The following is a 25628-nucleotide window of genomic DNA, read 5'->3' as shown; positions in this document are numbered from 1 at the left end:
CTCTCTATACCATTTGTATTTCATAGACCTTTGACTATTGGATGTTCTAATAGGCACTTTAGTATTGCCAGCCTAATCTCAGGAGTTGATAGGCTTGAAGTCCTAAACAGCGCTGTGCTTCAAGCATTGCAAAGAGCTGTTGGGAAATGCAGTAAAGTTTGAATGAATGCTTAAGAGCCTGTTGCTGCCTACCACCGCTCAGTCAGACTGCGCTTTCAAGTCATAGACTTAATTATAATATAATAACACACGCAGAAATACAAGCCTTTGGTCATTAATATGGTAGAAGCTGGAAACTGTCATTTTGAAAAACAAAACGTTATTCTTTCAGTGAAGTATAGAACCATTCCGTATTTTATCGAACAGGTGGCATCCCTAAGTCTAAATATTTATGTTACATTGCACATCCTTCAATGTTATGTCATAATTATGTAAAATTCTGGCAAATTAGTTCGCAACGAGCCAGGCGGCCCAAACTGTTGCATATACCCTGACTCTGCGTGCAATGAACGCAAGAGAAGTGACACAATTTCCCAAGTTAATATTGCCTGCTAACATGAATTTCTTTGAACTAAATATGCAGGTTTAAAATATAAACTTCCGTGTATTGATTTTAAGAAAGGCATTGATGTTTATGGTTAGGTACATTCATGCAACTATTGTGCTCTAGTTAAATCATCAAGTAAGCTGTGATTCGATGATAAATTAACAGGCACCGCATTGATTATATACAACGCAGGACAAGCTAGTTAAACTAGTAATATCATCAACCATGTGTAGTTAACTAGTGATTATGTGAAGATTGATTGTTTTTTATAAGAGTTGCTAGCTAGCAACTACCTTGGCTCCTTGCTGCACTCGCGTAACAGGTGCTCAGCCTGCCACACAGTTTCCTTGTGGAATGCAATGTAATAGACCATATTCGGTGTCCAAAAATGCTGAATACCGATTGTTATAAAAACTTGAAATCGGCCTTAATTAATCAGCCATGCCGATAAATCAGTCGACCTCAAATAAAAGTTATCCTGTCCAAGCTTTTGTGCCAAATACATTATGTTGTTACAGGTGTCAAGCTTATGGGCATGTGGCATCAGTGTGTAGGAGGGATGTTCCTAGGTGTGAGAAGTGTACGGAAGGGCATGAGACAAAGAAATGTGTAGCATTGAGGAAATTAGTGGTATGTGTTAATTTTAGGGGTGCCGATGGTGCTGGCGTTCAGAAATGTCCAGTGCGAAAGAGGCAGGTTAAGGTTTCCAGGGTTAGAGTAGTGTAGAAGTTGTCATATGCTGAGGCAGTGAAGAAAGTAGAGGAAGATGGGGGAGGGATCCTGAAAGGAGTGATGTGAGTAGTAGATCTGTACCAGTACAGAGGGATAAACCAACAAGTGGTATATGTTTCAGTAATATTGGATTTTTTTGCATTCATAGCTATGGCTATTAACTGTACTGTAGGGATGGAACAGTAAGTCACAGAAAATGTAGGCTGTGGTGGCAGCTGCAGAGTTATTTGGGTGTGTGAGACTTGACGTCAGAAAAGCTACAGGGTGTGTTAAGTGGTGGTGTCCCATCCTTTCGGGCTATTTAAATAGTGGAGTATGTTTTTTTGTGAGTGTAGTGTTAGATGGTAGGGTATTTATTTATTTTCAAGTAAAGTATAGGGGAGTTATACTCCAGTGTAGTAGGTGGTGGTAATGCAACGTTTTATTGGATGCCAACTGCCGTTAAACCGTATCGAAGAAGAAGGAATCACATGAGCGCGCACGGAATAGGGAAGGGGGTCATGTGAGTTATCGGATTCAAAACATCCTCGGCTGGCTACTTCTTTCCTGTTACCCAATTAACCGAAGTTGCTTCTGAAAGAGTGAGTACACTTGTGCATCCACTCAAATAGAACATACGAATTTATTTCGGACTCAGTATGGAACCAGACGTTGTATAAGTTACTGTCACAGGTACGTGAGGAGCTCATACAAGCTAAGTTAGCTAGCAAAATAAATAGGGAGCTAAGTTAGCTAGCTGCAAGCTGTCTCCCTAACGTTAGCTAATGAAATTGCTCGCAATCTTTTATGTCTTGTATTTTAAGTTAGCTAGCGAGTGTCTCGCTAAATGCATTTCAGTGTATGCATTATTATAAAGTTTCGTAGGACTCGGAGACTGAAATGGAATAGTTATAGTTAGTTAGCTCACTAGCTAGTTACAACACTGACATTGTTAGTACTATACCAAAGCTGGTGGATACATGTAGTTCATTAAGGCCATTTACCATGGAAAAAAACTATATGTATCACATAGACACTAAAGCAATGGCACCTGAGTCTTGTCTACTTAGCTATTTTATTGACTTTCATTGAACCAGAAAAAAACAGCGAGTGGTGTCTCGCTTCCTCTTCTGTCTCTGGTACCAGTCACGTTTAGTAATGTCTATGCAATACTGGTTACTACTACATGCAGCGCCAACTGCCGTTGAGTCTGCTATAGCGCTGTCTCTGGCCCACACTCCAGTGCATTAGTTGGCGGTAACGTAATGCACCAACGTTGAATGCCAACCGCCGAAAAACTCCACCAAAGAAGGATTTTAACTTTAAAATAACTACTGGAAAGCAGTGCTCGGCAGGCGGGGCAAACAACACTGGCAGTGTCCTAGCTCAAGGTTTCTCTAAACTCGCTTCGGGGGCCCCCTCTAGGTGCACGTTTTGGGTTTCCCCTAATACTAGACAGCTGATTGAAACAATCCAAGCTTGATGATGAGTTAGTTATTGAAATCTGTTTTTGTGTAATGCTTGGGCAAAAACCGAAAGGTGGGCCCAGGGAGGGGCTCCAGGACCTAGTTTGGGAGACCCTGTCCTAGCTAGCTAGCAGTCTCGATGGGAGACCCTGTCCTAGCTAGCTAGCAGTCTCAATGGGAGACCCTGTCCTAGCTAGCTAGCGTTCTCAATTAGAGGTCGACCGATTATGATTTTTCAACGCCGATACCAATTATTGGAGGACCAAAAAAGCATATACAGATTAATCGGCCCGATTTATTATTTATTTGTTATAATGACAATTACAACAAAACTGAATTAACACTTATTTTAACTTAATATAATACACCAATAGCCTCAAATAAATATTGAAACATGTTCAATTTGGTTTAAATAATGCAAAAACAAAGTGTTGGAGAAGAAAGTAGAAGTGCAATATGTGCCATGTAGGAAAGCTAACGTTTAAGTTCCTTGCTCAGAACATGAGAACATATGAAAGCTGGTGGTTCCTTTTAACATGAGTCTTCAATAGTCCCAGGTAAGAAGTTTTAGGTTGTAGTTATAGTATTTATAGGACTATTTCTCTCTATAAAATTTGTATTTCATATACTGTTGACTATTGGAAGTTGTTATAGGCACTTTAGTATTGCCATTGTAACAGTATAGCTTCCATCCCTCTCCTTGCCGCTACCTGGGCTCGAACCAGGAACGCATCGACAACAGCCACCCTCAAAGCAGCGTTACCCATGCAGAGCAAGGGGAACAACTACTCCAAATCTCAGAGCGAGTGACGTTTGAAACCCTATTAGCGCGCACCCCGCCAACTAGCTAGCCATTTCCCATCGGTTACACCAGCCTAATCTTGGGAGTTGATAGGCTTGAATTCATTAACAGCTCAATGTTTGAAGCATTGCGAAGAGCTGCTGGCAAAACTCACGAAAGTGCTGTTTGAATGAATGCTTACGAGCCTGCTGGTGCCTACCATCGCTCAGACTGCTCTATCAAATCATAGACTTAATTATAACACACAGAAATACGAGCCTTTCGTCATTAATATGGTCGAATCCGGAAACTATCCTTTCCAAAACGAAACGTTTATTCTTTCAGTGAAATACGGAACCGTTCCGTATTTCATCTAACGGGTGACATCCATCAGTCTAAATATTGCTGTTACATTGCACAACCTTTAATGTTATGTCATAATTACGTAAAATTCTGGCAAATTAGTTCGAAATGAGCCAGGCGGCCCAAACTGTTGCATATACCCTGACTCTGCGTGCAATGAACGCATGAGAAGTGACACAATTTCACATGGTTAATATTGCCTGCTAACCTTTCTTTTAGCTAAATAGGCAGGTTTAAAAATATATACTTCTGTGTATTGATTTTAAGAAAGGCATTGAGGTTTATGATTAGGTACACATTGGAGCAACGATAGTCCTTTGTTGCGAATGCGCACCTCATCGATTATATGCAACGCAAGACACGCTAGATAAACTAGTAATATCATCAACCATGTGTAATTATAACTAGTGGTTATGATTGATCGTTTTTTATAAGTTTAATGCTAGCTAGCAACTTAACTTGGCTTCTTACTGCATTCGCGTAACAGGCAGGCTCCTCGTGAGGCAGGTGGTTAGAGCGTTGGACAAGTTAACCGTAAGGTTGCAAGATTGAATCCCTGAGCTGACAAGGTAAAAATCTGTCGTTCTGCCCCTGAACAAGGCAGTTAACCCACCGTTCCTAGGCCGTCATTGAAAATAAGAATGTGGTCTTAACTGACTTGCCTCTTTAAATAACGTTTTTTAATTAAAAAAGAAATCGCATCCAAAAATACAGATTTCCGATAGTTATGAAAACTTGAAATCGGCCCTAATAAATTGTCCATTCCGATTAATCTGTCGACCTCTAGTCTCAATGGGAGACCCTGTTCTAGCTAGCTGGGAGTCTCAATGGCCGTAGTAAGTGATGCGTGGCATGTAGACAGTTCTCGTCTTATTTGGCTAAGCTCTGCTCACATGACTCTACTACTGCTTATCCAATGGCTCAGTGGGAGATGAAGTATAATAAAAGCTAGCAGCTGTCACTTCATATTTCTTCATTTTCCACCGAGCTTTCACTTGCTGCACTTGGGTTGATTAGCTGGCTGTATCAATTTATTTCATTGAAAAGCCATTAGATAGGCAGTAGGAGAGTCACTTGAGTAGAGCTTAGCCTAACGAGTGAAGTTGACAACCTCACAGCTCAAATTTTATTTGTCACATGCTTTGTAAACAACTGGTGTAGACTAACATTGAAATGCTTACGGTCCCTTTCCAACAATGCAGAGAGAAAGATAACACAAGGAATAAATACACAATGAGTAACGCTAACTTTATACAGTACCAGTACCGAGTCGATGTGCAGGGGTACGAGGTCATTGAGGTAGATATGTACATATGGGTAGGGGCCAAGTGACTAGGCAACAGGATAGATAATAAGCAGTAGCAGCTTAGCTATCATTCATGTCAGCAGCACCACCCCTGGACAAGCTCACTCGTTAGTTTTACTGTATAATGAAGTCTTTTTTTACATGCAGCTGTATTTTTATTTAAACCATTAAAACCAGGTCCATCTTACCAAAATTCTGTTTATATTCTGTTTCAAATGTCTTCACAGGAAACCTTGTCAGTCACAACCCTGCTCCTACAGGTCAGCACTTACGCCTTCCATGGAAGGGTGAGAGAGAGGCATCCTCTGTGCTGATAGTGAGGGGGGAGTGGGACGACAGCAGGACAGTGTGACTCTCCTGTCTGTCACTCCTGTCTGTCAGGTCTGAAGAGTAGGTCACCATGGAGTGGCTAGTGTCGGCTGTAGAGAAGGACCTAGGGGTGGACCGTCGGCAGCTAGGTCCAGGGCCCCGGCCTCAAGAGCTGGTGGCCCTGGTCCCCACCCGCTGGGTGATGGGCCTAAGGGAGAGGAGGGTCATCCGTTGTGCCCGTTCAGAGAGCGCTAGTGAAGCAGAGATTCGCACTTACCTCCAGTGCTCCCTTGTGAAGCTGCCTCCTGGCTGGACCCGAGTGTGCATCCAGGGCCTAAGGAAGATCAAGCTGAGCTACAGGCTGACAAGGGACCCAGGCTGCCAACTAGTCTCCCAGGATTCTTTCATGAAGACCATGCAGGGTGTATCACAACGTAATTTCAGGTATTTTTCCAATTTTAATGGCATAAATACTTTAATTGTGAAATAATGTTATACAGTATTTTAAGAATTTCAATATAAGTTCTAATGTTAAACTCCTAATAAATTAATTGTAAAATGTGACCCTCAAAATGTAATACATTTATGGATATGTCTAATAAAACATGATTGAGTCTACCGTACTCATATCTGTTTTGGTCCTTTCACAGAAATCTGTGGTGCGATGCTCATCACAGCCACGTGCAGCCCTATTCAGGGGCTACAGAGCAGATGCATGTAGCAGCCATAGATGCGGTGCGCCAAGCGCTGCAGAAGCTCTTCTGCTCAACATTTGTCTCCATCCCCGTGTCGCCATCCCTCTCCCCTGCCAGAGATAAGGACAAAGACAACCCATTATCCCCAAGCAGCTCCTCCTCTAAGCACCCCTCAGACCAACTGTGTCCTAACGTCCTCCCTGCTGAGTGCCTACTAGAGTCAGCAGAGATGCTCTACGTGGTTCTCCCATACACCCAGTACTCACTCCACGACATCGTCACCTACAGCCCAGCCAAGCTGGCCAACAGCCATGCCAAAGTGCTGTTCATCCTCTACCAATTACTGATCGCGTTGCGGGCCTGTCAGGCATCAGGGCTGTCCTGTGGAGAGCTCTCCCTGCAGGACATAGCGGTGGACGAACAGCTCTGCAGCCGCCTCAAGGTCACCCTGGCCCATTATGAAGTGCTGGGGGACGACAGAGAGGCTGAATGCTATGTTACTGAGGGACAAGCGCCAAGAAGCATCAATGCGAGGGACCAGGGCCAAGGTGTGTACAGTGACCGTGATAAGAGGCTGTGCAGAGATTGTTTTGATGAGCTAAAGTCCTTGGTCCTGGACTGGGTCCATGGTAGAGTCAGCAACTTCCGCTACCTGATGGAGCTGAACCGGTTAGCTGGACGGAGGGAGGGAGACCCTAACTACCACCCGGTCCTGCCCTGGGTGGTGGACTTCACTGTGCCATATGGGAGGTTCCGTGACCTCAGGCGGTCCAAGTTCAGGCTGAATAAAGGAGACAAACAGCTGGACTTTACCTATGAGATGACCAAAGAAGCCCTTGCAGCAGCGGTGGCTAATGGAGGTGGGGCAGTCAGTATTATAGGAGACCTGGGTCTGGGTGGATCTGTAGGTGCCGGTGGTTCAGGGCAGTCTGAACACCTACACGTGCCCCATCACATCTCAGACGTGTTGTCAGACATCACCTACTATGTCTACAGGGCCCGGCAGACACCCAAGTCAGTGCTGTGCAGCCACGTCAGGTCTCAGTGGGAACCGAACGAATACCCAGCCAGTATGGAACGCATCCAGAGCTGGACCCCGGATGAGTGTATCCCAGAGTTCTACACAGATCCCTCCATATTCCGCTCCATCCACCCTGACATGCCAGATCTGGAAGTTCCCCCGTGGTGTAACTCCTGTGAGGAGTTCATTGAGGTTCACAGATGCCTCCTGGAGAGCCGAGAGGTGTCTCAGCAGCTGCACTACTGGATAGACCTGACGTTCGGCTACAAGCTGTCCGGTAAAGAAGCCGTCAAGGCCAAGAATGTGTGCCTGCACCTGGTGGACAACCACACCCATCTGACCAGCTACGGGGTGGTCCAGCTGTTTGACCAGCCCCACCCGCCCCGCCTTGCACCTTACCAGTACTCGCCACCTGAACCCCCTCTCCTGGGCCCCGCAACTCTCAACGTGCCACCTCTACAGACCCCAACGCTAGATGCCATGGTGGACGGAATGGTTCCAGAGGCCATGGGGTGTGAGTCCAGTGGCTGGACCATGGTGGACCGAGATGAAGAGCTAGAACAAGGTATGGAGGCTCTGGACTCACTCAGTGGAGGGATCTCTACTGGCACCTCCAGTACCACCTCTGTTCCTCTACCTCTCATCAGCACCGCAAGGTCTGGGGGGAAGACTGGAGGAGAGCACCCAGCCATGGTGGTGTCCCAGTCTCCCAGCTCTTTCCCTGGGGAGGGGACAGCAGGTAATGCCACCAATGCCCTGGGCTCTGGCATACGCAGTGCCATGCTACAGAGAGGGGGCATCATAAACAAGAAGCATGGAGAGGGGAGTTTGAGTGGTGCCACCAACACAGAGGACTTGAAGATCACCCTGCCTGAGGGCTTCAGCCCCCTTCAACCTCTGGAAGAGCTGGAGAAACTCGACAACTTCCTGGTGAAGAGCCTGCATGCACAAGTCTGGCACCAGTCTGACTCCAGGAAGGAGAGGACAGGAGCTCCACAATGTCTCCCCTCGCTAGCAGAACTCTACCAGAGGGACATGCAGGCTCTTGGTGTCCTCATAGCCGAGATCTTCTACTCGTCTAAACTGCGGGGTGTGAAATCAGGCACTCCCCTGAGTGAGCGCTTCCAGGCTGTGATAAAGCTATGTTCGGCCAGCCTGCGTGACGTGCCCCTGCCACTGCATCATGCTCTGGAGACACTGCTACATCTACGCCAGCACTCCTCCAAAGCCAAAGTAGAGAAACCATGTGGTCCTCGACCTCTTCTTTTTAAATACGACCCCATTTATGAGGGTCTCCCGCCCCCAAACCCCTGTCAGTTACTGAGCCCCATCCTCTCCCCGTTGCCTTTCCCCACATATTTCCCTGCCCTGCACCATTTCATCTACTCCTACCATTCCAAGATGGAGACCACCTGCAGCCTTCAAGGTCGCGATGTGGTCTTCCACCTATGGCAGCAGCTGGAGACACTGTTACAGGGAGTCATCACAGCTGAGGGGTTGGAGATCCTCCTGCCCTTTGTACTGGCGCTCATGCTAGAGGAGTCCACTGCTGTGTATGCTGCCTGGTACCTGTTTGAGCCCATCTCTAGGGTACTCGGGCCTCGAAACGCAGCCAAGTATCTCCTGAAGCCCTTGGTCAGTGTGTATGAGAACCCGCGGTGTCTCAGAGGTCGCTTCTACCTCTACACAGACTGCTTTGTTCTGCAGTTGATCGTCAGACTGGGTCTGCAGGCCTTCCTGTCCAGCCTCCTGCCACACGTGCTCCAGATCATATCTGGCTTCGAGAGCTGCAGCTCGGGCTCTGAGCCCCAATGGGAGGCCAGCAAAGGCCTGAGGGGAGGGGCATGTGACCTAGGAGAGGAGGAGGAGGACTACCAGGAAGGCAGGCCGTCCTCAGGCTCTGTGAGTGGGAAGGTGGGAGGGGGCAGTGGAGGGGCTGGGGGTGTAGGAGTGGGGGGAGACCCAGGGCTGGTGGACTACTCCTCCGGTATCAGCCTCAATGACCAGGTGTTCCTCTCAGAGGGGGAGGACTTCCAGAATGGCTTTTATGTCAACAATGGAGCAGGGGGAGCCACTGGGGGGAAACTGCAGAGCCAGAACTCCGCAGCAGGAGGCAATGAGCAGGACCAGGAGTCTTTGAGCGTGGGGAGACTGAGCGACAAGAGCAGCACTAGCGAGGTCTCTATCGGAGACGCCGACTCCACTCGAGACCGAGCCAGTCTGAAGTCAGCTGACAGCAGCCAGGACCTGAAGCAGGCCAGTGAGGGAGAGGAGGGAGGGGAGCTGGAGGAGGAGACTGAGGGGAAGGAGAGGGGGACAGGGGACAGTGGTCCCAGCCTAGAACTGACTCTATCTGGCTGCACAGAGGAGACAGTGGCCACCCTGGAGGGAGAGTTTGTCAATGGCATGGAGCTGGAGGACGCACAGAAAGACATGGTGGAGGATGAGCATGACTCTTCAGAGGATTCGGAGGAGAAAGAGCACAAGATCCTTCTAGGTGAGATTCTACTGACATACCATAACCACACTGTGTGGTGTCTCTTAGACACTGGAGCTGCCTGCCAGGGATGTTGGACTCATTGTCTTGCTGGCCACTGTGGACCACAGGATGTTGGTGGCACCTTAATTGGGGAGGATGGAATTGTGGTAATGGCTTGAGTGGAATGGTATCAAACACATGGTTTCCATGTATTTGATTCCATTCGCTCCTTTCCAGCCATTATTATGAGCTACCCTCCCCTCAGCAGCTTCCACTGCTGTGAACATGTAGGTTGGTGTGTAAGCACTGAAGACACTACCTGTGGTTTGGTTGTAGCCCTTGCCAATGTTTGATGACTGTTTTGTAGACCAATATGGTTTCACTGTTGAAGGGTCCGACATGCATTGCTCCCGAGTTAGACAAAGAGGTATAGAATGCCACCATGGGTCTGCCTGCTCAGCAGACACAGGCGAGAACACAACATGAACAATTGTAACTATTGTCCAATTCATCCTGTTTGTTCAATAAATCATGTTGAATGGGATTTATTGAACAATAGTTCATTGTTTGTGTAAAATTGGTGTTAAATTCACATCTGTTTTACCTGCATTCTGTCTTCAGATCCCATACCTGGCTCTCACTGGTTGTCATTCTGGCATCCAAGGCTAAAATGACAAAGAAAGGCATTCAACATTGAGAAGCAATTAGGCCTATTTGCTCCAAAGTGCACTTGAAAGACATTCCACTGTCGCAGTCTGAAATATACCCTACCCTTCAATGTTTGTAGCAAATATCTGATGTATGAACGCCTAGACTGTTACTACAGATCTTTTTACTCTACCATCACCCAAAAGTAGTCTTGCTATAGTGTCACCCCAAAAGTAGTCTTGCTATAGTGTCACCCCAAAAGTAGTCTTGCTATAGTGTCACTCCAAAAGTAGTCTTGTTAGAGTATCACCCCAAAAGTAGTCTTGCTAGAGTATCACCCCAAAAGTAGTCTTGCTAGAGTGTCACCCCAAAAGTAGTCTTGCTAGAGTATCACCCCAAAAGTAGTCTTGCTAGAGTATCACCCCAAAAGTAGTCTTGCTAGAGTATCACCCCAAAAGTAGTCTTGCTAGAGTATCACCCCAAAAGTAGTCTTGCTAGAGTATCACCCCAAAAGTAGTCTTGCTAGAGTATCACCCCAAAAGTAGTCTTGCTAGAGTATCACCCCAAAAGTAGTCTTGCTAGAGTATCACCCCAAAAGTAGTCTTGCTAGAGTGTCACCCCAAAAGTAGTCTTGCTAGAGTGTCACCCCAAAAGTAGTCTTGCTAGAGTGTCACCCCAAAAGTAGTCTTGCTAGAGTGTCACCCCAAAAGTAGTCTTGCTAGAGTGTCACCCCAAAAGTAGTCTTGCTAGAGTGTCACCCCAAAAGTAGTCTTGCTAGAGTGTCACCCCAAAAGTAGTTTTTAAACAATTATATTAAATAGACCTAATGTTCACATTTTCAACTTCTAACGAGAGTTCCAGTAAAATAATCTTTGCCGTTTGTGTGGGGAAAAAAAGGTTTTTCGGACTGACAGTAAACAGTCATATGATATCAACCCAATCTGTGGGTGAAAATGCTCTTTGGCCATGAAGTTTCACTTCTTTATGTTTATAAAATACATGTTGCCTAGAAAAATAGGATTCTTCATGTTCTGGATCGTTCAGTGCGGTGTTGCTCTAACACATCATTAACATATCAGTTGAGACAGCTGTTGAGGATTTTGCATTTTGTGGTCATCTTCAAAGTTGTTTTCTGCGGGTCGCAAAAAGATAAGTTATCATGACACAATCTGAATCAAATATAAAAGGCTTTGAAAATATAACGCTTGTTATGCACTCCGTTGACAGTTCAGAGATACGCTTGTTTTTGTGAAATCTTCTAAAAAGAACAGGAATTTCAAATGAACATAAAGCATAAACTAAAATATGAAAATACTACATGTAATGCCTAAAAATAAATATCAATCTTACCTATTTTTTTTATTTTTATACCCTGCTGATTGGAGAAGAGTGATGAGTTCAACGGGAAAATGAGTCTGTCCGGTAGCCACTAGCCGAAATTTTTGCACAGAATCCAACCTAGCTAATGCGACGCAATTTTCCTGAATGAATTATTATTTTTTATTTTAGTCACGAATTCTGGCCATCCTACTATAAATTATCTTAACATCTGCAACTGTTTTATGTTGATGTTCTTTCACGTCACTCCTTGACTACAGTAGATGTATCATACACTGCCGATGATAAGCACCTTTGGTTTGCAGTAGTGCTCCCTTCAGTGTACGTCCTATGGTGACAGATTACCTGTGTTCTCTCTTCAGCTCTTCCACCTGTTTCTCACTGTCCCTCAATTTGGCCTCCATGTTTCTCAGCTCCACTGTCTGTTCCACCACCATGTTTCTCAGCTCCGTCCAGATGTCAGGGCTGGTACTTTCACTCCCTTTGACCCTCCCTCCACGTTCCCCCTGAGCCCATTCCCCAGACAGACAGACCAGCAACACCAACAGAATTACAGCAGAACCCTTCATTCTTAACCAATGCCTTGTCATGACATCTCTACAGTAGTTTACTGGGTGAAATGCTTTATACACATTCAGAAAAGACCAAGTTGAATGCTACAGTGCTGGACTTTGCCCTGGACAAATGTAGCCTGAATTCCAGACTTATTGTTTTGCTAACAATATGCTCCTTCTATTCTTTTAAGCCAAACAATGTTTGGAGTGGAATGTTTTCACAAACACTTAAACCCAGGCTATGAAAAATGAGTGCTGAACTGAACTTTACCCCACATGAACAGGCATGGCAGCAGAGTTCAAGTGTTAGTTGCTCAGTGTGTTTTGATATCTCATCCCCCACTGGGAATGGGCTTTGGCAGAGGCGATGGGGATTTTGTTAGGAGAGATTGAAATCTTTTTCCTCCAGAACTCAAATCGATTAGCAAGAGATTTGGTTCTGGGTGATGAGAATATCAATTGTCAATATTGTGTTGACTGTATTTAACTGATTTCTCTCTACAGATACGGTCTGCAAGACAGTTAGATGGCTGTCTGCAAAGCTTGGACCAACAGTGACGTCTCGATATGTGGCCAGGAATCTGCTCCGGCTGCTCACCACCTGCTACATTGGTGAGTAACTGATCAAGAGTTGGCACTGAAACTACAGGATTTTAAAATCCTGAGGAGTTTGCTGTAACGGGTCATACATACTATATTACAGAAAACACCAAGTCACAGCACTCTCTATTGTCCTGGATGAGTTATGACACAATCAGCCAGTTCACACGTCAAAATAAATGTGATTGTGTATACTACAGAGATCCTTATCAATTAAGATATCCATATTAAATCAGAGGTTGTCATTCTGTAGTGCCTACTGATGGAAATGGCTGGTTTTTTCCCTCAAGTGTATGCACTCTCTCTCGTTTCCCTCTAACCAATCAGGCCCGGAGAAGCACCAGTTTGTGGCTCCGGTGGTGTCGGAGGAGAGCAGCCTGGAGAGTGTTGGGATGGGCAGTGTGTATGAGAAGAAGCCTGTGGTTGGAGACCAGACAGCAGGACCAGTTCTGGACTGTCTCATCTACATCGCACACCTCTATGGAGAGCCTGTACTCACCTACCAGTACCTGCCCTACATTGGATACCTGGTAATACTGTCTTTTATTTCATTGCCCTCGCTATGGGTGCATCCTAAATGGCTCCCTATTTCCTATTTGGCTCACTATTTTTGACCAGTGGCTGGTGCCATTTGAGATGCAATCTATATATACTTAGTTTTTTATGGTAATGGACTTCAGTATTTCCTGAGAGCTCTACACAGTCTCACTACTCTGGAGGTCATTCCTCTATTTTGGCTCAGTTGTAACCCTGTATGGCATGTGTTCCCCCCCCAGGTGTCTCCCCCTGTGTCCTGTCGTCTGAACACCCGTAAGGAGGCAGGTCTGCTGGGTGCCGTGGTTCTGACCCAGAAGATCATTGTGTTTCTGTCGGACTCCACCCTCATGGACATGCTGATGAAGATCAACCAGGATGTTCTGCTGCCCCTGCTGGACCTTCTCACCTCACCCAGGATGGGGTGGGTAAACCGCACGCACACTAACAACTCAACAAGATCTTATAGCTTCCCTTGGGAATTCAATGTATTCTGGATGAACGTCTCTATTTTTTGATGCATTATTTCCACATGGTCACAGGGTTAAGTTTAGGTATTCATTCTGAGTGGTTATGACTATGGTTTGGGGAAGGCTTAAAACCAAATAATTAAAACGCGCTATTACCATCATGTATCACGTATTCTCACGGCTTGCTAGAACATTTTATTTTTTATATTTTTTATTACCTATATTTTACTAGGCAAATCAGTTAAGAACAAATCCTTATTTTCAATGACTGCCTAGGAACAGTAGGTTAACTGCCTGTTCAGGGGCAGAACGACAGATTTGTACCTTGTCAGCTGGGGGGTTTGAACTTGCAACCTTCCAGTTACTTGTCCAACGCTCTAACCACTAGGGTACCCTGCCGCCACAATGCTAGAGCATTGTGAACTGCATTGGTCTAAGCAGTGTGCTCTGGCTTGGAGCACAATGAGTTCGCTGCTGGTGCCTGGCAATCGTTTTTTAGAAGGCACATATAAACATTCTAGGGATCGAGGTCTTTCTAGTCTCCAGGCTGAACAACTAACCCTATGGAACGGCTCACCTAGCCCAGGATGGTTAACCTCATGCACCTTAATGCACCTCACAACACTCTAAAGGCACTTTTTACTGTATTTTCCATTTATATACCAGAAGTTTAATGTACACTTAACAAAAATATATATGCAAAAATGTCAAAGATTTTACTGAGTTACAGTTCATATAATGAAATCATTCAATTTAAATGAATTCATGAATCCCTAATCTATGGATTTTACATGACTGGGAATACAGAGAAAAGAAAGGTAGGGCTGTGGATAAAAAAAGTGGAAAATTCTGTGTTCTTTTATTTCAGCTCATGAAACATGGGACCAACACTTCATATGTTGTTTATATTTTTGTTCAGTGTTACATTGGACCTTGGAGACGGAAAATTATTTCCCCACATAAATTCACATAGTGTTACATTGAGTTGAAATAGACAATATGAAACAGTTTTATTGAATCTGCCACTCTGTTCTGTCCTCAGGTTCCCCAGTGGAGTGCAGACACGTTCGGCTGTGTGTCTGAAGACCCTCAGCCTGATGGCACTCATCTGTCTGCGCATCGGCAGGGAGATGGTGCAGCAACACATGGTAGAAACCCTGAAACGCTTCTTCACAGTCTTCTCCCTGCTGCAGTGCCTACAGGGACAGGTAAACACTTCCCTTACTGGAAAACAGGCAAAAATGTTTAAGTGAAGTTAGGCTGGTTAAAAGCCAGAAAATTCAAATGTATTAGTTTTGATATGTGAGCTCGATCTTTTAGCATATGTTAAATGGTGAGACTTTTATTTAATTCCATTGTTCTGTCCTCTCCTCTGTGTGGTGTAGATGGAGAGCGCCCCCCGCAGGGAGGTGGGAGAATACATCTTGTTGGATGTGCGTACGCCGGACGGGTCAGAGGTGACGTGTGAGCTGGGGGTTCTGGAGGAACTGCAGGCCGTGTTTAACCCTGAGATGGCATACGCCTCCTACATCCCCTTCTACTGCCTCATAGGTGACACACACACACATACACAGACAGGTAGACACACACACAAACCAGTTTATAAATACATACAATCCATCTTAAGCTCTGAATTCTACATGTTCCTTATATGTCCTTAATGGTACTCAAAGCATTGTGTCCTTTGGCCCTTCAAGGCGATGTAGCGATCCGTAAGCTTGTTTCCAACCACGAGCTGGTCTGGAGTTTGGCCCAGTCCTACCACTCCAGGGTGAGCCCTGGCAGTCCTAATGCCAACCCCCCAGCAGGGTCCAAGGACAGGGTAGAAATGCCCCCCACCACCTGCTCCATTGGCCCCTCCCCAGGTCTGGGACGCCATGTGGGCCGCAGCCCCTTCCCTGCCCCCTACAGCTCCTCCACACCCCTGGGCTCAGACACCCTCCCAGAGTCAGGTACCTTTGGCAGCCATCTGGTGGGCAACCGCATCCAGGTGGCCCGTGACTCTGAGCCAGCGTGTGGGAGCCCCAACCTGGGCTCGTTAGACAACTGGGGCCACCCCCGGCCTAGTCATACTCAGCCTGTCATCACATCTGCCTCCACTTTCACCACTCCATCCCTGGGCCCCTCCTTCTCCTCTTACTCCTGGATGGTGGGTCCTACCCCCGAGGACAGCGCTCTGAAGCAAGAGCTCCCTCGCAGTGGCCGTTCCCTGCAGGGCAACTGGCTGGCCTACTGGCAGTATGAGATCGGTCTCAATCAGCAGGATCCCCACTTCCACTTCCACCAGATCCGCCTGCAGAGCTTCCTGGGCCATTCGGGCGCGGCTAAGTGTTTGGCACCACTGGCTGGAGAGGACTACTTTCTGTCTGGCAGCAAGGACAAGACTGTGAAGCTGTGGCCCCTCTATAACCACGGCGACGGGACACGGGAGGTGGAGCCAAGGCTGACCTACACAGATCATAAGAAGTCTGTGTTCTATGTTGGCCAACTGGAAGCGCTCCAGGAGGTGGTCAGCTGTGATGGCACCGTGCACCTCTGGGACCAGTTCACAGGTCAGTGGGGAGGAGACCTGTTGAGTTGAATCTCTGATTCTGTTCTGTTGGAGTACACAATGTTTTCCAGTTAACCGAGTGATTTTTATTTTAATACCACTACATATTTAATAAGAAATTAGGTAAATAAAATGTGAAAGCTTCTGAACATACAGTATTGGGAAATAAAGCCCTCTCTGTGTGTGTCCAGGTAAACAGATCCGCTCCTATGAGGCCCTTGATGGAAAGAACCCCATCACAGCAGTGACCACCATGCCTGCTCCTCACTGTAGTGTGGTGTTTGGCAGTGCAGACTCTGTCCTCCGCTTCATCGACCCACGCAAACCAGGCCTGCAGGTACCTACCAAACCCAGCTGGAGAATAACTACCCTGCTCACTTCTTCCCTGTTTAGTCTCCATCCTTTTTATGTTAATCTCCTGGTCTGGTCAAAGTAGTGCACGATCTAGGGGATAGAGTGCCATTTGGGATGGATTCATGATTTTCTTTCTATCCCATGTTATTGATCAGTGTAATGGAATATAATAGCCTCTGCCTATTGCTGCTTCTCTGCCTATTCTTGGCCTGCCAAAGACGATGCTCTTCCCATAAATATAGGGCACTCTTATTTATACACTTATTCTTATATTGTCTATGGCTTTCCCTGTGTGCTCCCTTTGGACAGCATGAGTTCCGGCTGGCGTACAACAACGTGAGTGCCGGTCTGATCCGCTACCTGGCCGTAAGCCCTGGAGGGCGCACCGTGGCTGCAGGCTTCTCCTCTGGCTTCATCGTGCTGCTAGACGCACGCACAGGCCTGGTGCTGAGAGGCTGGCCCGCTCACGAGGGAGACATCCTGCAGATTAAGGTGGGTGTAGGTGTGTGTGTGTGTTCAGTCTGTGTATTGGTAATTTCACAGTGACTATGGCTAGAGCAATGGTTCCAAATAAATACACATTCATGTTCCCGTTCAATAGTGATTATTTTTTACTGCGGTTAGCTATTTGATTTCACCAGCGGCATAAACAAAGAATATTGAGAGATATAAAGTGGACCTTGTCTCCTACCACTGACTGCTCCCACTCTCAGTCAGTTATTTGGCCTGTGGGGCTTTGGTACGTAATGGGCCTTTTCCCATCAACATGTTTCTGCTGCTAGACATGCTGGTTGTGTCCCAAATGGCACTATTCTCTCCCTTTGGGCCCTGGTCAACAGTAGTGCACTACACAGGGAATAGGATGCCATTTCAGACGCAGGCACTATCTCTGGCCAGTCAGTCCTTCACATGCTCCTCAGGGAGTATGTAGGGCTATGAAATGTTCAGTGGTCAGTCAGCTGATATAAACAAGAGGCAGAGTTACAGCTTACTCTTTTGTTCTGCTGTTGCATATTGGCGGGGGTGGTGAAATTTTAACATCAGTCAAGTGACAGTTGTACCCAGAGGGTTTGTTCAGAAGCAGTCAACAAAGCACTAGAGCTGAGCAAACTTGATTTAGCCCTGATTGGTGGGGTCAAGGATTCTCTGGCTTTAGAGGCTCAAGTTCAGGTAAATATGGACAGGAGTTACTCATTAAAAATTCTATACTGAATCTCACTGGTCCATCCAGAGCTGACCCTTACTCCTCATTGCTGTAATATTTATGTATTACTCTCAGTACTCCCATATTTGAGGTGTGCCTTTGGCGGGGAAACTCTTCAATCTAACACACCTCAATAGCACTGATGATAGAAATGTCCTGGCAAAGAATATTAGGACACAAGTGCTCTTTGTCTTCTAGTTATGTAAGTGTGGGTGTGAGCGTGGCTTGGTGTTTGTGTAAACACACACAATGCCCTGTTGCTGTTGTCTCTGGCTGTGGTATCTGACTATGGACCTGTGTATTTTGCAGGCTGCTGGGGGAAATGTGATCATCAGTTCGTCCACTGACCACACTCTGACCGTGTGGAAGGATCTGGAGCACAAGCCCCTCCACCAGTACAAGTGTCCCTCTGACCCGGTCCATGCCTTCGACCTGTACGGGGCAGAGATCGTGGCGGGTACCTTGGCCAACAAGATAGGGGTGTACTCCATGATGAACATCTCTGCCAGCCCGGCCAGCAGCACCAAGCTTAGCTCAGAGAACTTCCGTGGGACTCTCACCAGCCTGGCTGTGCTGCCCACCAAGAGGCTCCTGCTGCTGGGTTCAGAGAACGGGGCCATCAGGCTGCTAGCTTAGGGGCTAACGCATAACGCACTGGCTCAGCTAGTTATAGATTCTGCTGTTGACTTTTGCTGAAGGTGTCCTATTCCTAAAGCCTTTTGCCTGTATCCTGAGCCTCTCAGATCCTCCCTGTGTGGGATCGAGGCTAGACCCATTGAGGCAAGTGGTGGGGTCCTCAAAACGTCCTTTTACAAGGGTGAGGAAGAGAGGAGCACCAAGACAGTAGTTATGAGCCTCTAACTGAGAGCACTTTGCTTGTCTTCTCTGCTGTAGGCAACGACCAAAATAAAGATGAAGTGTTATGTCACTGTCGAAGATAGATCTACCATACGGGGCAACGAAACACTTGATTATGACCATCTATAGATCTTATATTATGAAGAAGATTCTTATCTGTGACTAGGTCAATATTCTGTTCAAAAGAATGGATCTGAGGAACTGCTCAGGAAGGTGGAGCCTAAAATGACTCTGATGTAGTGTTTGCCCTTTCCAAATAGATGCATACCTACCAACCAAAAAGACTGACATTTCAAACACCCAAACATACCATCATTCTCTCCCTGACATTAGATCGCACCAGATGCACTGAATAACTATGCAGTATTCGTAGATAAAATAAATAAAAATGTATGTCTGTTTGCCATGTCTTTCTAAAGAAGTAATGCTTTCTCACCTTTTATTTAATTTAGAAAAAAATGTAAAGCTACACAAGACCTTTTCATTTGACAGTGTGCATCTTCTCCAGCTTAATGCTTGACGAGCGGGACGGCGGTCACAATGTGATTCTTCAACCTGTTATTGCTGTGTGCCAAGGTCACATGGTCAAATCCTACTGCACAATAAGGAGCTCCATTATCAAGCTATTCTCATAGATCACATTTTAAGATTATTATTTCACAATGAATCAGTGGTTTAATATTAGTATTATTTCTTTTGAAAAACCCTAAACCATGTTTGCCGAAAGATTAAACTGTTTATAGAAATAATCAGTTTGTGTGATATAGGCCTAATTAAAGAATGTTGATTTGATGTAGTGTATCATGATGAAACCAACTCAGACATTAAGCAAGCAATGTGTTTGGACTCTTGTCCATAGCATAGACTAATGAGCATAGCCAAGACACAATTTACTTTTATAATGTAATAAGTATGCCTTGTATGTAATCACAAATTGGCAGTGGAAGAAAAGAATGGCAAGAAAAAGCCATTTAAAAAAAAAAAAATCTGTATATTAATTTGTGATCGAAACTAACTCCTGATGTATTTTCAGTACTTAGGTGGAGGCATTTGTTATCTGACCGAATTTTCTATGTACCTTGTTATCCTGTTGCCAATGTTTTCTCTCTTGTTCTTGGTCAACCTCTGCTCACAAGGGTGTCTATGCTCTTCTTCACTTTTATGACGTGCATTACCATCCTTGACCTCAACACAGTCCTATGGTTGGTTTTAGGAGAGAAAGGTCAACCTTGACTCATCCATTTGTTTAACAGGCCACAAGTGTCACCATGTTCCCACGAGGCTCGCTCACTCAGATTTATTTTATTTTATGTTTCCTGTGACTTTTCTATTCTAATAATAAAACATGTACTTTGTTTTCAAAAGGAATCAAGTACCACCTTGACATTCAGAAAAAGGTCAAACTGATGTCCATTACAACATTTTGATGAGAAGTACACAAAGTTCTTATTTTATTTAACAGGTTTAATAAAATATTACCTACACAATGTGCTTGTTTCAGGTTAAATCAAAAATGTCTGTTCAATGTCAGTCTTCACCAAATCTTACTCTCTCATTCTTCTCTCTGTTTCAAGTGACTCCGAGTGAGCAATATTCTTGGTTTTTATTGGACAAAGTCCCCTCTTGATTTTTGTAGAAAAATGCCTGTCAGCTCAGCTGCAGTCATGTGATCTGATAACACCTACTGTTTATGTTGAGTGGTAAAAAGATTTGTCTTATGCAGTGTAGCAACATTCAGATTCTATCAGGTTTGGAGTTGCTCCATACCCAGATGGCTACTTCTTGTACGTACAATTGTAAATTGGGAATCAGCGATTCCATCCACATGACTTTTGATCTGCTTTTATTTATTGTCCCACACAAACACTGTTACAACTCACTCATGTAATCAAGCCATATGACGTGTTGCTTCACACCTAGTCCTAGTGTTTCAGTCTGCAGATTTGCCAGTATGCTTTGATTCTCAAAGTGTCCGGCTCTGTCAGGCTCACTGTTTGACCCCTGAATCGGTCTCAATATTTACATTTACAAACAAGTAGTGACATATATGAAGCACAGATCAATGAAAGTTGAACTTTAACAGCCTGCTGAGCAACTGGCAGTATTTTGCAAATGAGAATTCTGCCATTGCACGTTTAGTGTGTATGTCGCTCTCTCTTTTTAGACAGGATAGCAGGTGTCCCATCTTCATTTTGTCAAGGTAAGATCAAACATTTGGGAATTTATGTTATGGCTTATGATTTAACTGATTTACACTTTCATTTATTCAAGTCATAATGTTTCAGCTAAACCTTTGCCTCAGTGTAATAGTAGTAGGCCTAATAGTAAGAGATAGTTATAGTAATAGAGTAACATTTGAGGTTGCCCCTTGATTATGTGTTCATCTAAACCAAATATCACCTAATTTTCTATTCAATTGCCAACAGTTAACATTTTGTTTTCCTGTTTTTGCTTTGTGATGAAGAAATAGCAAGTAGTTCATGTACTTGGTCATAAAGTATTAAAGTAAATCCCCTCAATGTGTATTTGTGGCAAGGCTTTCCATTATGTAGATACGCAGCTAGCTGGTGTTCTCAACTAACCAGATTTACCAGCTGCTGGTCTTGCTAACCAGCTTTACCAGAACAAGAGAGCCCAAAATGTTACTGTTTGTACTGAGTCACCATCTTTCAGGTGGTCTCTTTAAATTAAGAATCCAGGTGCCATATAGAGAGGGAGAGATGGGATTATGTACTTCTAAATTAAATGTGCATCACAATTTTTTTTTTTATTAAAAAAAAAATTATGTTTAACTACAGGTGTGAATGTTTTGTATGATATACCTTAGTAAATACATGTTTTCTTCAAGGGAATAGTCTGTTTTGTAATGTTTTCTATTTTAAAAGGAGATACACTGCTGTACCATACTAAAGAAGTTGATACAACAGTTTTTTGTTTGTCATTGCGAAAGACTATTATCTATCCTAAATGTCAGGTTGCTGTCGTCCTTCAACTGTGATTCATTCCATTGACAGGAATTGAATAGGCCAGTCTCATTGGGTAATAGCTTGTTATCCTCTGTTGTTTCAGGCTGGCTGTTCGTGGACATGGACCTTCGTCTACTGTCACTCCTGTTGTTCTGTGTCTGCAGACAAGGACTAACTGTAAAGCACTGAAACTAATCATCAACATCAATCGTGCTTTTTCTGAAAGATGTGTAACATTCTCATATCACTGTTTTTCCCTTCAAGCAGAATGGAGAAGTGTCAAATGATGCTCCAATCCCTCTGGTCCCTCTCATCCCATTGATACCCAGCCACCCTAAAGAGGTCTGTTGCCAAAGCAGAATACACAGCTTGCATACCCTCCATGTGCCTTTTCACTCTACATTCTCTTAACCCAACACAATCCACTCTTCCAGGAATCAGGGACTTCAGACCCTAGTACACAGGAGCCTCCAAACACAAGTCCCACCTCATATACGTGCACCCCACCTCCCCTCGTGACGACCAGTGCCCCAGGTGGGAGCTCGTCTGAGGAGGATAATCAGCAGCAGGATGGGGGTTGTAGGGCCCAGGCCCGCAGGCCAAAATCCAGGCAGGCCTTAGCTGGTGCCATCCAGAGGCTGGGCATGAAGCTCTTGGGCCAGATGAAGACAGGACCTGAGCAGCCCAATGTCATCATATCCCCCCTCAGCATATCCCTGGCACTCTCCCAGCTGGCTCTGGGTATAACATGTTCTGTTTTTGGTGTTTTTGTAGGAGTGATTAAAACGTTTTAGAAATGTAGGTGTTGTGCATCTATGCTCTTTCAGTATCAACTGTACTTGGCATGGTTTACAGTACCAGCATCACAACCTCTTTTGCTCTGTCCCAAATGGTACTCTATTCCCTATATAGTATGCTACTTTAGACCAGAGGACAATTAGACTCAACATAACCTGTTAGGTACTTGTTTACTGTAAATGTTGAGAGCTCAAATCAAATTGGATTCGTCACGTGTACAGTTTAGAGCAGGAGTAAAAGGTGCAGCTAAATGCTTGTGTGCTAGCTCACTCAACGTTGCAGTCCAATAATCAATAACACAATCAATAAGCTGCAGCATGTTGCATCATCATCATGTCTATCTATGTATGCCTCTCAGGTGCCATGAATGAGACAGAGGAACTGTTGATGCACCATCTCCATGGTGACACTCTGCCCTGCTACCACATGTCTCTACACAACTTCCTGGAACGCCTCCGCAAGAGCGACCTGCAAGTGGCTACACGCCTCTACCTGCAACCAGGTCAGTGCTCACTGCTTCAGGGTTGGGGTCAATTCCATTTAAATTTCAGTCAATTCAGCAAGTACACTGAAATTGCAATTCTCTTAAATGCTTTTCATAGAGGAACATTTGGAATTATAATGTTGTTTATTTCTTAATAACTGCAGTGGGCTGTATCAGGATCTTAAACAAATCTACTTTGAAACAAAAGTATACACCTCACACATGATTAGGAGCTTAATAAAGAAGACGACACCTGTACCATGTCAGATATGGAGTTGAAATGTAATGTTGAGTTTGCGTCCCAATATTACACTTCATATACATCACAGAAGAGTGAAGTATAACAAAATCACATGGAAACACTGGATTGCCAACGTTTTCGACAAAGTAATGTGCATTGATTATGAAATTATAAAAAATCTGAGTAACATTCCACCCATGAGGCCACCAGAGTGTGATTTGGTCATTTGACTGCCGATAAGGGGTTGAAATGGAATTGATCCCAACACTTCACTGCTTACTTGAGTAAGAGGGTTAGGAAGTTAATGGAACATAAAGGAAACAGACCTGGAAATGGAAGGAAGATAAAGGCAATAGACACATATTAGGCTTGAGTGTACAGAAGTTCAAACAAGTGACATTGAATGAAACAGTACTTCAAATGGCCAGATATAAGAAAGTACTGATGTGTTACTGACTTTATGACTTCACAATAACATTATTGAAAGAGTCTTTTGATGTCTATTTCAGGGTTTGAGCCCAAACCAGAGTTTGTTCATCAGTCTCAGGATGTATATGACTCAGAGCCAGTGACCTTGGAAGGGCTGGCTGAGGTCAACGAGTGGGTAGAGAGGGCCACTAATGGAAAAGTGACCGACTTTCTGACCAGTCTGCCACCCAATCTGCTTCTCATGCTCATCAATGCTGTTCACTTCAAAGGTTTGTCATAGTATCTATATACTCAATTCACAATTATATTTCATGTCTGGAATTATCAGTCTGTCTTTCCTTAAATGCTTTTTTCTAATATGATCTCCATAATCACCCATTTGTCCTAAACAGGAGAATGGAAGGCTCGCTTCGACCCACGATTTACCTCCAAAGATGTCTTCTACGTTGACGACAAGCACATGGTCAATGTTGACATGATGATGGGGCCCAAATACCCCTTGAGTCTGCTCATTGATAATGATCTGGAGGCTCAGGTAAGACTCTCACTCCCTCTTGTCCCCTCCTGCTTGACCATTTATGTTTTTCATACTTTTTTTATGACATATTGTCTTCCTTTTGTCCTTTCTCTCCTGGAATTTCTCTATTCACCCTCCTATTTTCCCGAGTCACAAAATTGTTGCACACTATATTACCTCACTTCATAATTGTCCTCGTCTTCCTGTGCAGGTGGCTCGCTTCCCCTTCAAGAATCAGATGAGCCTGCTGATAGTGATGCCCATGAATGGCCAGGTGAATGTGTCAGCCCTCACAGCAAAGCTCAACATCTCTGACCTGTACAACCGCCTGCCCAGAGAGAGACCCATGCAGGTCAAGCTGCCCAAATTTAAACTGGACTACAGCCAGGACCTGCAGGAGGCTCTGACCAACATTGGTAAGTAGTAGAGGATCCATAAGCAGACGAGATGAATATGTGAGGTAGGTATACTAGTGAAAACATTCGTACTGTAGATAATAAGGCTTGAAGCACAAGGAAAGGTGAGATAAAGATTTTTTTAAACAATTGTCCATCTTATTCTTCAACAAAACTGTTGAAAACTTTAGAACTGCCACTCTTTCTCATATACTTAAGTGTGTGATTTGTTCTATTCTCAGGTATGGGGGAATTGTTTGCTAGTCCCAACCTGGCTGCCATAGCTGAGGGCCCTCTGCTGGTGTCCAGTGTGCAGCACAAGTCCAGTATGGAGATCACTGAGGAGGGAGCAGAGGCTGCTGCAGCTACCAGCCTGGTCATCTCACGGTCCAACCCCTCTTTTAGCCTCAACCAGCCATTCTTCTTTGCCCTCATGGACGATAAGACACAAGCACCAGTCTTCCTGGGCGTCATCACCAACCCTAACCCTGGAGCTCCTGCTATGCAGAGCAGTGGAGGGTCTGCCAACCTAGATAAAGTACACTACCCCATTGATGACAAGAATGACAAGAATGATAAGCATTATAGTCACTCTTTTGGTGGGCCACCCAAGTAAACCGAAACCTCATTCAATGAGGGGAGAGGTAATGGTCTTATCTATTGACCTTGAACTGTACTGCTGTCTGTCAGAGAGGAAGCAAATCCAGATGAGCAACTCAGATGTATGACAACAGCCCAAGTTATCCAAATGGTCAGCTGGATTGAAATGTAACCATTTTTCTAAATGTGAAACTTTTTTTTTTTTTTTAATACAAATACTTTTTTTTATTTTTTATTTTTTTTTATTTTAAATACACAACACACTGAGGTGCCCCACATTCTCTAATGAAGTTTACTGCTGATTAAAAATACTAGTATTTCTATCTGATGTTTTGGATTAAATGTATCATGAAAATGCAATATTGTGTATTAGGCTACATGATAAGACATTAAACATGTCAAAATCCTA

At 44.7% G+C, this 25628-nt stretch overlaps 2 protein-coding genes across 3 annotated transcripts; both read left to right on the top strand.

The window, feature by feature from the left end:
* The first annotated feature begins 1753 nt into the window (after positions 1-1753).
* On the top strand, positions 1754-20278 carry wdr81 (WD repeat domain 81). 2 transcript variants are annotated; one of them, XM_029681082.2, is made up of 12 exons: positions 1754-1860; positions 5402-5927; positions 6134-9696; positions 12723-12830; positions 13146-13348; positions 13595-13776; positions 14865-15030; positions 15208-15373; positions 15520-16374; positions 16565-16710; positions 17037-17219; positions 18241-20278. In XM_029681082.2, the coding sequence occupies exons 2-12, from the start codon at positions 5575-5577 to the stop codon at positions 18565-18567; spliced, it is 6252 nt and encodes a 2083-aa protein (XP_029536942.2). In that variant the 5' UTR covers positions 1754-1860; positions 5402-5574; the 3' UTR covers positions 18568-20278. The 2 variants fall into 2 exon arrangements, with proteins under 2 accessions (XP_029536942.2, XP_029536943.2); XM_029681083.2 differs by lacking the exon at positions 1754-1860 and adding an exon at positions 1863-1951.
* A 189-nt stretch (positions 20279-20467) lies between these two features.
* LOC115141837 (alpha-2-antiplasmin-like) lies at positions 20468-25626 on the top strand. The gene is made up of 9 exons (XM_029681084.2): positions 20468-20989; positions 21859-21932; positions 22023-22097; positions 22190-22496; positions 22912-23055; positions 23788-23976; positions 24100-24242; positions 24436-24640; positions 24862-25626. Exons 2-9 carry the CDS (start codon positions 21876-21878, stop codon positions 25233-25235), a joined length of 1494 nt encoding a protein of 497 aa, XP_029536944.1. The 5' UTR covers positions 20468-20989; positions 21859-21875; the 3' UTR covers positions 25236-25626.
* Positions 25627-25628: the final 2 nt, after the last annotated feature.

This window comes from Oncorhynchus nerka, linkage group LG14 (assembly GCF_034236695.1).
Source record: "Oncorhynchus nerka isolate Pitt River linkage group LG14, Oner_Uvic_2.0, whole genome shotgun sequence".
Lineage (NCBI taxonomy): Eukaryota > Metazoa > Chordata > Actinopteri > Salmoniformes > Salmonidae > Oncorhynchus > Oncorhynchus nerka.
Note: the sequence above shows the minus strand (reverse complement) of the source record. Positions and strands in the feature narration are given on the sequence as shown.